This window comes from Cibotium barometz, chromosome 62, assembly GCF_041138505.1.
Source record: "Cibotium barometz isolate CiBa-2024 chromosome 62, ASM4113850v1, whole genome shotgun sequence".
NCBI classification, from domain to species: Eukaryota; Viridiplantae; Streptophyta; class Polypodiopsida; order Cyatheales; family Cibotiaceae; genus Cibotium; species Cibotium barometz.
In genome coordinates this window covers 7,147,292-7,158,239 of record NC_141107.1, presented here as the reverse complement: position 1 = coordinate 7,158,239, position 10,948 = coordinate 7,147,292, and the positions used below count along the sequence as shown (strand labels likewise).

General features: G+C 43.9%; 2 protein-coding genes across 5 annotated transcripts; one reads left to right on the top strand and one right to left on the bottom strand.

Moving 5' to 3' along the window:
- Window positions 1–1,944: 1,944 nt before the first annotated feature.
- On the top strand, window positions 1,945–4,535 carry LOC147604089 (uncharacterized). 2 transcript variants are annotated; one of them, XM_086795231.1, is made up of 6 exons: window positions 1,945–2,334; window positions 2,640–2,869; window positions 3,038–3,383; window positions 3,466–3,551; window positions 3,633–3,724; window positions 3,830–4,535. In XM_086795231.1, exons 1-6 carry the CDS (start codon window positions 2,086–2,088, stop codon window positions 4,111–4,113), a joined length of 1,287 nt encoding a protein of 428 aa, XP_086651357.1. In that variant the 5' UTR covers window positions 1,945–2,085; the 3' UTR covers window positions 4,114–4,535. The 2 variants fall into 2 exon arrangements, with proteins under 2 accessions (XP_086651357.1, XP_086651358.1); XM_086795232.1 differs by having other exon boundaries at window positions 1,954–2,334; window positions 3,074–3,383; window positions 3,830–4,214.
- A 1,567-nt stretch (window positions 4,536–6,102) lies between these two features.
- On the bottom strand, window positions 6,103–10,663 carry LOC147604088 (uncharacterized). 3 transcript variants are annotated; one of them, XM_086795212.1, is made up of 11 exons: window positions 10,406–10,629; window positions 10,114–10,296; window positions 9,640–9,861; window positions 9,261–9,542; window positions 9,108–9,175; window positions 8,878–8,986; window positions 8,590–8,706; window positions 7,935–8,464; window positions 6,992–7,798; window positions 6,722–6,802; window positions 6,103–6,581 (listed from the first exon to the last, which is right to left on the bottom strand). In XM_086795212.1, the coding sequence occupies exons 2-11, from the start codon at window positions 10,283–10,285 to the stop codon at window positions 6,510–6,512; spliced, it is 2,460 nt and encodes an 819-aa protein (XP_086651338.1). In that variant the 5' UTR covers window positions 10,286–10,296; window positions 10,406–10,629; the 3' UTR covers window positions 6,103–6,509. The 3 variants fall into 3 exon arrangements, with proteins under 3 accessions (XP_086651338.1, XP_086651339.1, XP_086651337.1); XM_086795213.1 differs by having other exon boundaries at window positions 10,114–10,291; window positions 10,406–10,515; XM_086795211.1 differs by having other exon boundaries at window positions 10,114–10,663.
- Between the last annotated feature and the right edge of the window lie 285 nt (window positions 10,664–10,948).

The following is a 10,948-nucleotide window of genomic DNA, read 5'->3' as shown; positions in this document are numbered from 1 at the left end:
ATATAAACTCGAGTTACCGGAGAGTTCTCAAGTCCATCCTATCTTCCATGTCAGTAAACTGAAGAAATCAGTTCACGGGTTAGAGAGCGCAGTTTCTCCAGAGATTTTGGTGGACTTGATAGAGAAAGATACCACATGAACCTGAAAAGATTCTAGGGTATCGTGACAGACAAACCCGACATAAAGTGTACCAAGAGGTACTTAATAAATGGACAGACAGAGATGAGGAGGCCGCTACTTGGGAACGCCGTAGTGCAATCTCCAAGAGGTTTCCCCAATTTGTTTTTGAGGACAAAAACTCTCCTTAAGGGGGGAGTAATGTCACATAGGCTGTAACGCCTGGTGGCCGATGACGGCAAACTGGATGGCCAGACGGGGCTTTAGCATCAATGCCTCGGCCGGAGCGTCGAGGACGTGGCCATCCGGGGTTCAGTGGGAGAGGACGTGGCCATCTGGGGTTCAGTGGGAGAGGACGCCCATGCGGAGTCATGGGTGGCCATGCTAGTGTGGACGGTAGGCCACACACTATATAGTTGGGGGATGAGAGGCAATCCTCATTCTTTCTCTATGGCTGGGTGGTGAGCCAGAGGCCGTTCCCTCCTGTGGTAGCACCCGTAGTGGTGCTACGGTGATCTAACATAATCAATTAATTTTTCATAGTCCATGTTTACATGTGTAAGTGTGTGTTCACATGCACATGTATGACGGGTGTCCTTTTTCTAACAAAACGCAATGTGCACATTTACACCTTAAGTATTCATCAAATTAACTGATTTTATTAATTTTTCACACATTTTACAAGGTTTCATGAACTTGAGTACACTAAATTCATGAGACCTTGTAAAATGTATTATGATGAGACTTTTGCACCTATTTCATGGATGTCCATTATCAGATGTGTTGTTGCTTTGGCTGCCCATCACATGAATGGAAGATGTATCACTACTGGACATTAAGATAGACTTTCTCATCAATGTGGGGACGTGTAGGAAGAAGTTTTGATCAAAAACAAGCTCCTAGAGCTTGGTATGAGAAGATACACTCTTATTTGGTAAGTTAGGGTTCCAGAAACAATCCAACGAAGAGTACCCTTTGCTATTTCTACCCCAAGTAGAGCTAACGCTTAAATTGAGCATGTATGATGCAGGAGAGCCTTATGACAAATCTAGATCACTTGCACTACTCTTTGGGCACACAGTTGTGCAGACACATGACAGTATTATGATGCTTCAATCCAAGTACAGACAAATCTAGCTTTCAGGATTGGAAGCCTATTTCTACCCCAGTAGAACTAGGGCTTAAATTGAGCATTTATGATGCAAGAGAGCCTTATGACACGAGTATGTTATAGCCAAGCAGCTCGTTGTCTCATATATTTGTGTAACACAAGACTAGATATTCAGTTTGGTGTTTCCTTGGCCAGCAAATTTATACACAGTCTAGGCATTGACAACTATCTTCAAGGCACCCTAGATCAACGATGTGAAATAATTCCTTGGGCGACGGTCCATGTCTGTACCACGTGGAATGTGTGACTTTGTGGCAGGTCCATGTCCATGCCACGTGGAATGTGTGGTGATCCAAAAAACTTGCAAACTATGTACCATGAACCTGTTAAAGATATCCACTCAATTATCATTAAAAACCTATAAAATTCAAGGCATTTTAGAGCCACATCCACAACCACTATAACGGAGGAGTCCCACGAAAAACGCATCAGGGTTGCGGAAGAGCTCATAAAAAACAAGGGTGCTATTTTCACAGAGGGTCCACCAATTCAAAGGAATAGCACAAGTGAGGCAACCATAGGTTGGTGTGGGGAGTTGGACGGTTCCCAAGGTGTGGACTGGGCCTTTGTGGTCGGAAGCTGGACGGTGCCCAAGGTGTGGAGGCGCCCGGGCCTTTGTGAGATAAAAACGTCAGAAAAGCAGAGCCATTAGTTTGACATCATTGTTGATATATACCCGAATCCCAACGTACCTTCGTCTCTCTCGCAGTCGACAGCAATCAACACCTCTTCTTGTATTACACGGGCTTTGTTTCTCAGCGAGCTCTGGAACACATATACAGAGATATACAGCAGCCATGGACGATGAGTGCTGCGGTTCCACCACCTCAGCTGAGCAGTTGACTATGGTTACGCAACAAAACCACCACCACCGGAGGCGGAGAAGCGCCAGGCGAACTCAATTGGCGAAGCTGCAACCCCCTAGCAACCTCCCACAAGACAAGGAAGACCCCCCTACAAAGCCTTCCCCGAAGCCTGTTAATTGTAACCTTGACCGGTTCCTGGAGTCCACCTGCCCTGCCGTCCGCACCCAGCACCTGCCCAAGGTACCATCTTCTAAACCCTATTCCCTCTAACCCATCTTTCTGTTCTAGATTTTGCCCTAATTTGTCTAGGGTTTGGTGCAGCCCCCCCCTCCCGCCCCGCATCGCATAATTGCTTTAATTTGTTCGGTTTCGCCATAATTTCTTCTGTGCTCTCTGTTCCGCCTTTTTCTGCCCTAGTTTCACTAAAATATGCTCGGTTTCCCCTTATTTTCTCGCTCGATTTTTAGGGTTTCCTATAATCTTCCATTTTATTTGCCCTTCCCTCTGTCGCTTACCGTTCATTTCGCCGCCCTTTTTCACTTCAGAGTTGTCAGTGGGAGACCTGCCGGAAAAGACAGCAGAATGGCAATGTTGAAAATTTGCCCTACTTCATCTTAGGAGACCTGTGGGACTGTTTCGATGAATGGAGTGCATATGGAGCAGGTGTCCCCATCACTCTCAAGGGAGATCAGGTTGTTGTTCAGTATTATGTGCCCTACCTTTCCGCCCTCCAGCTCTACACGCGCTCCATGAAGCGGCCAAACATCAAACGCAGGTAAAGCACAAGTGGTTACCTTTTGGAGATGTTTGATTGAATAGAGATATGCCCTTCGCATACATACCAAAAGTGGTTATCTTTTTGGGGATTAGAGACACGCACTTGCTTTTTGAAGTATATCTTGTGGTCTCATATAAGCAGTTTCTGCCTTTGTGGTCCATGCAGAGTTTCAGATTCAATCGGTGATTCTGATTGCTGCAGGGTTGTGGGGTCTGTTGTCACTGACGATGCTGTTGTCACTGAGTATGATGGTGATGACATGGCTGTGCCAGATTGTCGCCATTGTCAATGTGGGATTTCTCACCACCTTTCAGGGGTAAAGGCAGCATGCTGTGGGTGTGACAAGTTTAAGAAGATTTGCGAGCTTGACTTATGCAGTAACTCAGAGGAAGATGAAAGCTGCAGTAACAGCAGCCGCAGCAGCCGCAGTGACAGGAATTGGCCTGGTCACCTCCTCTTTGAATACTTTGAATCATCTCCACCTTATGCAAGGGTTCCATTATCAGACAAGGTGCAACTAAGCATTGACATAGAATTTTTTCAACAGTGTTGGCTTTTTTACAAGGCTGTAACATGATTTCTGGATCTTGCAGATATCGCAAATTGCAGCAGATTTCCCAGAGCTGAAATCCTGGAGAAGCGTAGACCTTTTACCTGCGAGTTGGATGTCCATTGCATGGTATATGCATGAAAAATGTTCCATGATTTTTCTGATAAGGTGTGTAGCTTATATAGAAGGCTAACTTGTTAGTTTGTGTAGGTACCCTATATATCGCATACCCACTGGTCCAACCCTGCGAGATCTTGAGGCTTGCTTTCTTACCTTCCATAGTCTATCCACATCTCTGCAAGGTGTTGTATCATTGCTTTTTCTTTGCCTCATTTGAACCGTTCCTTTTTGCACTTGCATAGACTATTAGTACTTAGCCTTTAGGAATGCATTTAATCTGGCTGCAGATGGTGAGCCATCAGGCATTGTGAAACCAAGTAGTCGCCCTACAACATGTGCAATCTCGCATTCATCAGTGGTGGACTGGGAGCATCCAACAATACAACTTGAAGCGTTTGGTCTGGCGCACTACAAGCTTCGAGGGTCCATCTGGACTTCTGTAGGAAACCCAGAACGAAGGCATGCAGCATCATTATACCGTTGTGCAGAATCCTGGCTTCAACAACTCCATGTTGGACATCCTGACTTTGACTTTTTCCGATCCCACAACCCTTTGCCCCCTGCCTCTTGAAAGGGTATTCAATTTCCAGCAAGAATAATGCTTGGCCTCTCTCTCTCTCTCTCTCTCTCTCTCTCTCTCTCTCTCTCGTGGCAATAGTATGAGTAATGTTTCGTATCATGGGCTTATTTGCCTGGTAGGTAGATCTTTGCTACCTTTTGACAGATTTGCCAGTATCTTCTCACTAAAAGATTACTTAACTGGTCCCATGTATGGCCCCACAGCCCGTGACAGTGGAAGGCTATGACATCAGTCAGGAGGACTAAAAAGCCATGGCATGACACACGATAAGGAAGAGGATGAGAAACTCACCTTGTACCAAAAAATCCTATGCCTTAGTGTATTTTAAGCAGGGATTGTAAGCATGCCACTAGAATACCCTTCTATAATTTACTATTGAAACACCCTTTGGAATTAACTTTGAAGTATTTATACATTGGAATTAACTTTGAAGTATGTATATGTAGTTGCTGTGAAGTAATGGATAGATTTAAGATCTTTACATTAAATTTTGGGCGTTGTTTTAAATTGATTCCTCCAACCAGATTTAAAAGAATAAGGATTCATACTTGCTTTGATTTGCTGGTTTACCCTTCTATAATTTACTTTTGAAACACCCTTTGGAATTAACTTTGAAGTATGGGTATGTAGTTGCAATTAACTTTTAAGTATGTATATGTAGTTGCTGTGAAGTAATGGATAGATTTAAGATCTTTACATTAAATTTTGAGCCATTGTTCTAAATTGATTCCTCCAGCCAGATTTAAAAGAATAAGGATTCATACTTGGTTTGATTTGCTAGTTTTATTTAGTTTAATCTTAGTCTGGCCTGTGGAAGGTGAAGGTTTTTCTTTCTATCGGCAAAGAAGTTCTCTTTTTATTTTGAAGATTGACATTTGACCACCAACCTTGGGTAAAGAAAGTAATCAGCTTTGAATGTGGTCTGAGCCCTTAACCCCTGATTTGACTCTAGTTATGCTTTGTTAGTTGGAAAGAAAAAACTCCCTCCATTTATATTTCGAAATGCTTACAATTAGAAGATACAATCCAAGCCTCCTCCTGTTTACAAGATCGTCTTACGTAATATGTTGTCTAGTCCAGATTTCTGCAATGAATAACTTTGTATATTTGAAAAATGTGCCTGTATTTTCCTAGTGATGGTTCTACTTGTGTAACAATGGCTCTGACCAATTCAATTTTTGAAAAAGAAAATGCATGCAAATTTCGTGTTACAGAATGCAGTTTCCAAGGTCGTTATATTGTAAGTGCCAGAATTTGTGACAATTGAGTTTGAACTAACTTTAATCACTACTGTTCTTTAACGTGAGTCACTAATTGACTATGTACTTGTGCTAGTATTCCTCAAAACTTGTTCAAATTTTTGGGGCCAAAATGAAGAAAACAGGGAAGGCCACATGGCAGATACTAGCTCTATCAAGTGAAATTTCAAGTTCAAATGTTCTGAAATTCAAAATTTAAATTTGCACATGTAGACCTGGCTTTAACATGTTTAAATTCACATGTACCCACAGAAATATGTGTTGTGCCTTTTGGTCTTAAAGAACCTTCTCTCTCTCTCTCTCTCTCTCTCTCTCTCTCTCCCCCCCCCCCTTGCTGAAGGCCAACATTTCTTAAAGATGATCGCTTATGTGTTTTTTGGAGGACAAGCATAAAAACAGACCAGTTTGAGGGAGATGTTCCCTTTGAAGTTGCAAGCATCCTCAATGATCATCTCTATTCACAAGCTTATGTTACTCTGAGCAGAACATGCAATTGCGAACTCAACTCTATAGCATCTAAGAAAAATAACAAAGAAAGGATCCTAGATGTTTGTGTTGCAGCCTTTTTACCATGCCTGCTTTGTTTGGCATTTCTTTGGGTTGATCGTCTCACAACCGCATGGACTAAATCCTTGAATGTAGATAGGGTTAAAAGAACAAAGGAAAGAAAGGTAATATATTATAGCAAAGCATGTCTCAAGAGTCACTTTCTCATCCACACTACGTAATTGTGGGCATCATGCTTGAGAGAGAGATCCAACACACTATAAATTCGGACTTGTCATGTAATGGAATCCCAAACACCTTACAAGGGGACCTTATTCATCAACATAAGCAAGTAAGGCACCATCAATGTATACAATATATACAAGCACCCTTCCACACATGGTTGCTCACAAATGAGCCAACAGCTTATGACAAGTAAGGTAGGTGAATAAGAAAACAATTGCAGATCAACTTGGCCAGCTGAATCTGTTTCAAGAATGCTCTTCCATTAATGGAATCCAATACTACACAGTAACGCAATGTAGGTAAAGACTCGAAACGAGAAAAGCCTTTTTTTAAAATCTCACTATAACTGATTTACAGCACAAGCAACAAACCCCTTTCTTGCTCACAGAAATGCACTCAACGTGGAATCCCTGTGTTTGTGTACTTGGTGCAATCAAAAGGCCCCAGCTCTTGAGTATTTCTCCGTACCTGGAAAACCAGCCCAAGAATCGCCAAAAGTTATCTTATGTAGGAGCCCTAAAACTGGTGCCAAAAGGACCAGTCCGAAGTTTCGAATTCAAACAGCTTAGATAAATTCATATCAAAAATCAAAGGAAAGTGCGACTCACCGGCGACCATGGCCCATGCTTAGGAGGCTCTTTGTTGGGTGGAGAATGTTGCACTGCACCACTCTTGACCTGAGGCCATTCCTACACATAAAGAAGGTATGTTGATGCCCAATGGAGGGGGATTTTATACTCCTCAATGTTTACGTCTTTTTGTTAGGGTACACATTCATGGTAGAGCTCTTTGTTACACTGGGTAGTTGGCTATGGAGAACTCTACTGGCATTTATCAGCATGTTTGAATAAATCTCACAACCTAGAAAGACTACTTACTTCTGCTGTCTCAGTAGCACAAGCCCCCTCAAATTCTTCACTGCTGTAAATCTTCTCCATCGGCTCAGGGGATTTAAAAGACTCTCCCTTGTTCTGTTGATGCTCCAAGAGTAGATTCTCCTGCCCGGATACGTTCCTTGAAGGTGATGCGGTAAGTTGGGTTACCATCTTCTTCGCTGCTGGCAAGACATTCTGCACATTTTTCTTGACTTGCAAGACAGGGCCTGTATTATCAACTGTGCCGTCTGCTTTATTGTGAGAAGAATTTGAAGATGACCCTTCTGTCATTGAAGAAGACCCGTGCATCATTGAAGAAGACCCATGGGTCATCGAAGAATTTGAAGACAAACCATGTGTTATTGAAGATGAACCATCGGTCATTGAAGAAGCCCCATGAATCATTGAGGATGACCCTTGTGTCAGTGACGCTGGCCTCAAAAAACTTTCAGTATAATGAGGTACAGAAGGGATACCAGAAGGTACAACAGGCCCTTTGCTTCGTCCTGTAGCTTCGAAGTGTAGATGGCTTGACTTAGCTGAAGAAACAGGAGGTTTCAACCCGGAGGCCTGTTTGCTGAAAGTATTTACACTCCCGCTCTCACCTAGTTGCCTGCTAGTGGTTCCCATTGACTGCAAGGCAACTCTGTATCCATTGCTCTGTTTACTAGTGCTACTCATACCACCACCCTCACTAGGAAATCGGCTTGTGCCCATGTTTCTCCAAGACTGCAGAGCAACACCATCATATCCAAGGCCATTGGTTCTTTCCTGAAGAACAGCAACCTGAGGTGCATTCATTGCCCTAGCCTGGAAGCAACTGAACTTTAGCAACCAGTTCAACCAGATTCAAATAACAGCACATGTGGTTGTAAGGTAGTGGGGAAAGGGCATTAAATCCTTAACAAATGTGTTTGATAAAGTATTGTAGGGAGGAAACAGATACCTTGTCGAAGAAGCCTAGCTTTGGTGAAGGCATGCGCAAGCCAGATGGCTTTGTCCTGGACAAAACAGATTCAAGTCCACTTGTTTCTTTGGTGGTAGGATTTATTTCCGCTGATGCAGTTTGTTGGAGAGGCCTACTGGAGCTAAGTCCTCCCTGAGAGTGAGAGGACAATGCAGGAAGAGCTTGCTCCTTACCATGATGAAGGCTAATCTTTGTCTCAAGAGACTCTCCATTGGAAGAAAACCCACCACAAGGTGACAAAAGGCTGGCTTTTTCAACCATTCTTCCTGGCAGGTTGGAAGAGCGGCTCTCCATGGCAGTAGGTTCTGAAGACAAACCCACATTGCTAGTAACAGGTTGCATGGAGGCAGCAAATGTCGATCTTCCAAATCTATCATAGGATGAGTGTGAGTAGCAACGGGTCAACTTGGAACTCTCTGAATAATCTGCATTCTGAACGCTAGGTGAAGGTACAACCGAGTCATCTTCGGCCATTGATCGAGTGCCACCTTTTGGGTTTCGACTGCGGCCTGAAAGACACCCCCAAGAATTCCAAATACAGCTAAAATCATATCATTGACCTCTTTCATGGCTTTCTTACAAGAAATCATGTGTGAATTAGCTTTGAAGACAGCATGGCTGCTAAATTACAAACCTGAAAAAACCATTCCAAGCCTGTCTTTCATCTTTTTTGAAGCAGAGGAGATGGTGCTTGAAAGACTCTGGATGCTTCTCGGCTGCTGCTCAAGCGGGGGTTTTGGTTTGCTACGTGCTGTAAATGGAACAAACGTGGTCACAGAAAGAAGAAACAAAACATAGCTGATAAGCTGGAACAGAAAAGAAGCTTCTCCAATCAGAATATTAAAGAGCTGTATCTTACCTATCTTATGTTAGGCAACATAGAACCACCAACAACAACTAGAATGGTGCAACCCTAGCATACCTGGCAAAGGAGGCCCAGTGATATTTCTAAGATTGCCCTCAATGTGTTTCTTTAAGGGCGATGGCTTTGGCTCATGAAACTCTGTGCGAATGTAGCACATTGGATTGTTCTGTAAATCCGCAAATGAACAAGTGATTTTCAAATGTAAAGATGCCCCACTGGCTGGCTAGGTGGAGTGTTTAAATGCAAAACATGCACGAATGCACGAGAATCGGTAGCATGATGCATACCTGCTTGATAGTGTCAGCTTGCACCCTGGACAATGGTATACCAGCTCCATGTCTGCTTCCAGTAAACCCTGAAAAATTACGACACTTTTTTGCAAATGCATATAATGCATATATTAAAAGGCATGCTTAAACAAAAATAATGTAAAGTGAGACCTTTTATGTTGTTCTTGTGCAGCTCTTCGCTCTTGGATGCAATCCCCATGATGCTTCCTGTGCTGCTCAAAGGGCTGCATAGAGTTGAGCCATTCTGCCGGCTGTCTACATGCATCGCAGATTTCTGGGCACGAATTGGAGAAAAATTGATTTTGGGTATCATGGGTGGCTTTAAGGGCTTTGATGCCATCGCAGGCTTCTTATGGCTGACTGGTTTTGGTGCTTCAAGAGGCTTCCTGAAAGTTCTGTTGACAAGGGAGAGCTCTTCCGGATCGAGCACTCCTGTAAACAAGCATGACAAACACAGCTGATGCACGATCAACAACCAAAAGAAGAGGAGTGGCGGAGGTGGAGAGCACAATAGGCATAAGTGATGTACCTTCTTCTGTGAAAAAAGCATTGTTCCATGCCAGGCTTTTCCGAAGGTTGAATCCAGTTTTCTTCTTTTTCTTTGTGAGGACAGGCTCCTGTGTGGCTAGGGGGGGAAGCATATCTTGCTTCTCAGCTTCATCAGAGCCTGGCATTTCTTCACACTCTGGCTGGTCTTCTTGAATGGAGGCAAGGGTTTTAGCAACCCTTGCTTTGAATGGAGATGCAGAAACTGCAATCCCACAGAGAATCAATAATCAGCAAAAGGTGTGTGATTGTATGGCTAGAAGGTGAACCAATGAAGGTGTTCTTTCTACAGCTAGAAGCTAAACTCTGCATTAAGGATTATGGACTAAACTCTATAATGAGCAAAGCAGATGAAATATGTGAATGGCTGCACTGCTGTAAGGTATATATACTCTACGACAAGCATTATAAATGACACATGCGTAAGAATGGAAGATGGTACATAGCTAGTAGCTACCTGGATGAGGGCGTGGGGCATGGCCGGAGCTTCCCTGCAGTGTCGCCTTGTCCCTAACTGGCAGCAGGCTATCATTCTCGCCACAGACATCAATGAGGGAGATCTGCTCCAAATCATACTGAGATCGTTTGGTTTTGCAGCGAGCAGGAGATTTTCCAGATGGTCGGGTCATCTTCGGCTTTACTTTACGAAGGAGCAGGGACACAGGATGCCAAATTAGGGAAAACAGGTGCAAACCCTAAGTATTGAAAACCTAACTGACATTGTGTGATCATGGGTCATGGGATCTTACAAAAGGGATCCTTCCTTTAGTCTACTCTTCAAGATCTCTGCTCCGGGAGCAGCCATAGCTCGGTAAGGAATGCATCATCTCATGAGAGAAATCCACTGGCCGATTCTGATGCTCCAGTCCTGCCCTGATCAGAAGCCAAATTTGCTCTCTCCCGCACAGTGAATGGGTGCCCAGGGCTTCTGTGATAATCGATTCTGGGCGAGGAGCTCAAACATTCAATCCCCAACGTTCCTTGGCAACTAACGTTCAACTTCGAATTCAAACTCTGCCTAAGGTCCCACCACCATTTTGTAGGCTTACTGCCCGCCGCCCGAACCCAAGGCCCCGCCGCCCGCAGCCGGGCGGGGAGGGTACCCATACCCCTCCTCTCTCCCTCTCCCTCTCTCTCTCTCTACACCTCTCTTCGGGCCCCTTAGCCATTGGGCACAAAAATGGCACACTACCATAGTCATTTTCTACACCTCTCTTCAGAGAGGGGTTTATTATACCCCATGCTTACATGGACACACACCTCTCACATGGTATTCTGAGTGCTATTGGACA

Bases quoted from the DNA above. Each gene is read 5' to 3' on its own strand.
- LOC147604089 (XM_086795231.1), top strand. From the start codon at position 2,086: ATGGACGATGAGTGCTGCGGTTCCACCACCTCAGCTGAGCAGTTGACT. The intron at 2,870-3,037 runs GTAAAGCACAAG...TGGTCCATGCAG, and splicing joins CGGCCAAACATCAAACGCAG to AGTTTCAGATTCAATCGGTG. The intron at 3,384-3,465 runs GTGCAACTAAGC...TGGATCTTGCAG, and splicing joins GGGTTCCATTATCAGACAAG to ATATCGCAAATTGCAGCAGA.
- LOC147604088 (XM_086795211.1), bottom strand. From the start codon at position 10,285: ATGACCCGACCATCTGGAAAATCTCCTGCTCGCTGCAAAACCAAACGA. The intron at 9,543-9,639 runs GTACATCACTTA...GCTTGTTTACAG, and splicing joins TGCTTTTTTCACAGAAGAAG to GAGTGCTCGATCCGGAAGAG. The intron at 6,582-6,721 runs GTGAGTCGCACT...CTGGTTTTCCAG, and splicing joins AGCATGGGCCATGGTCGCCG to GTACGGAGAAATACTCAAGA.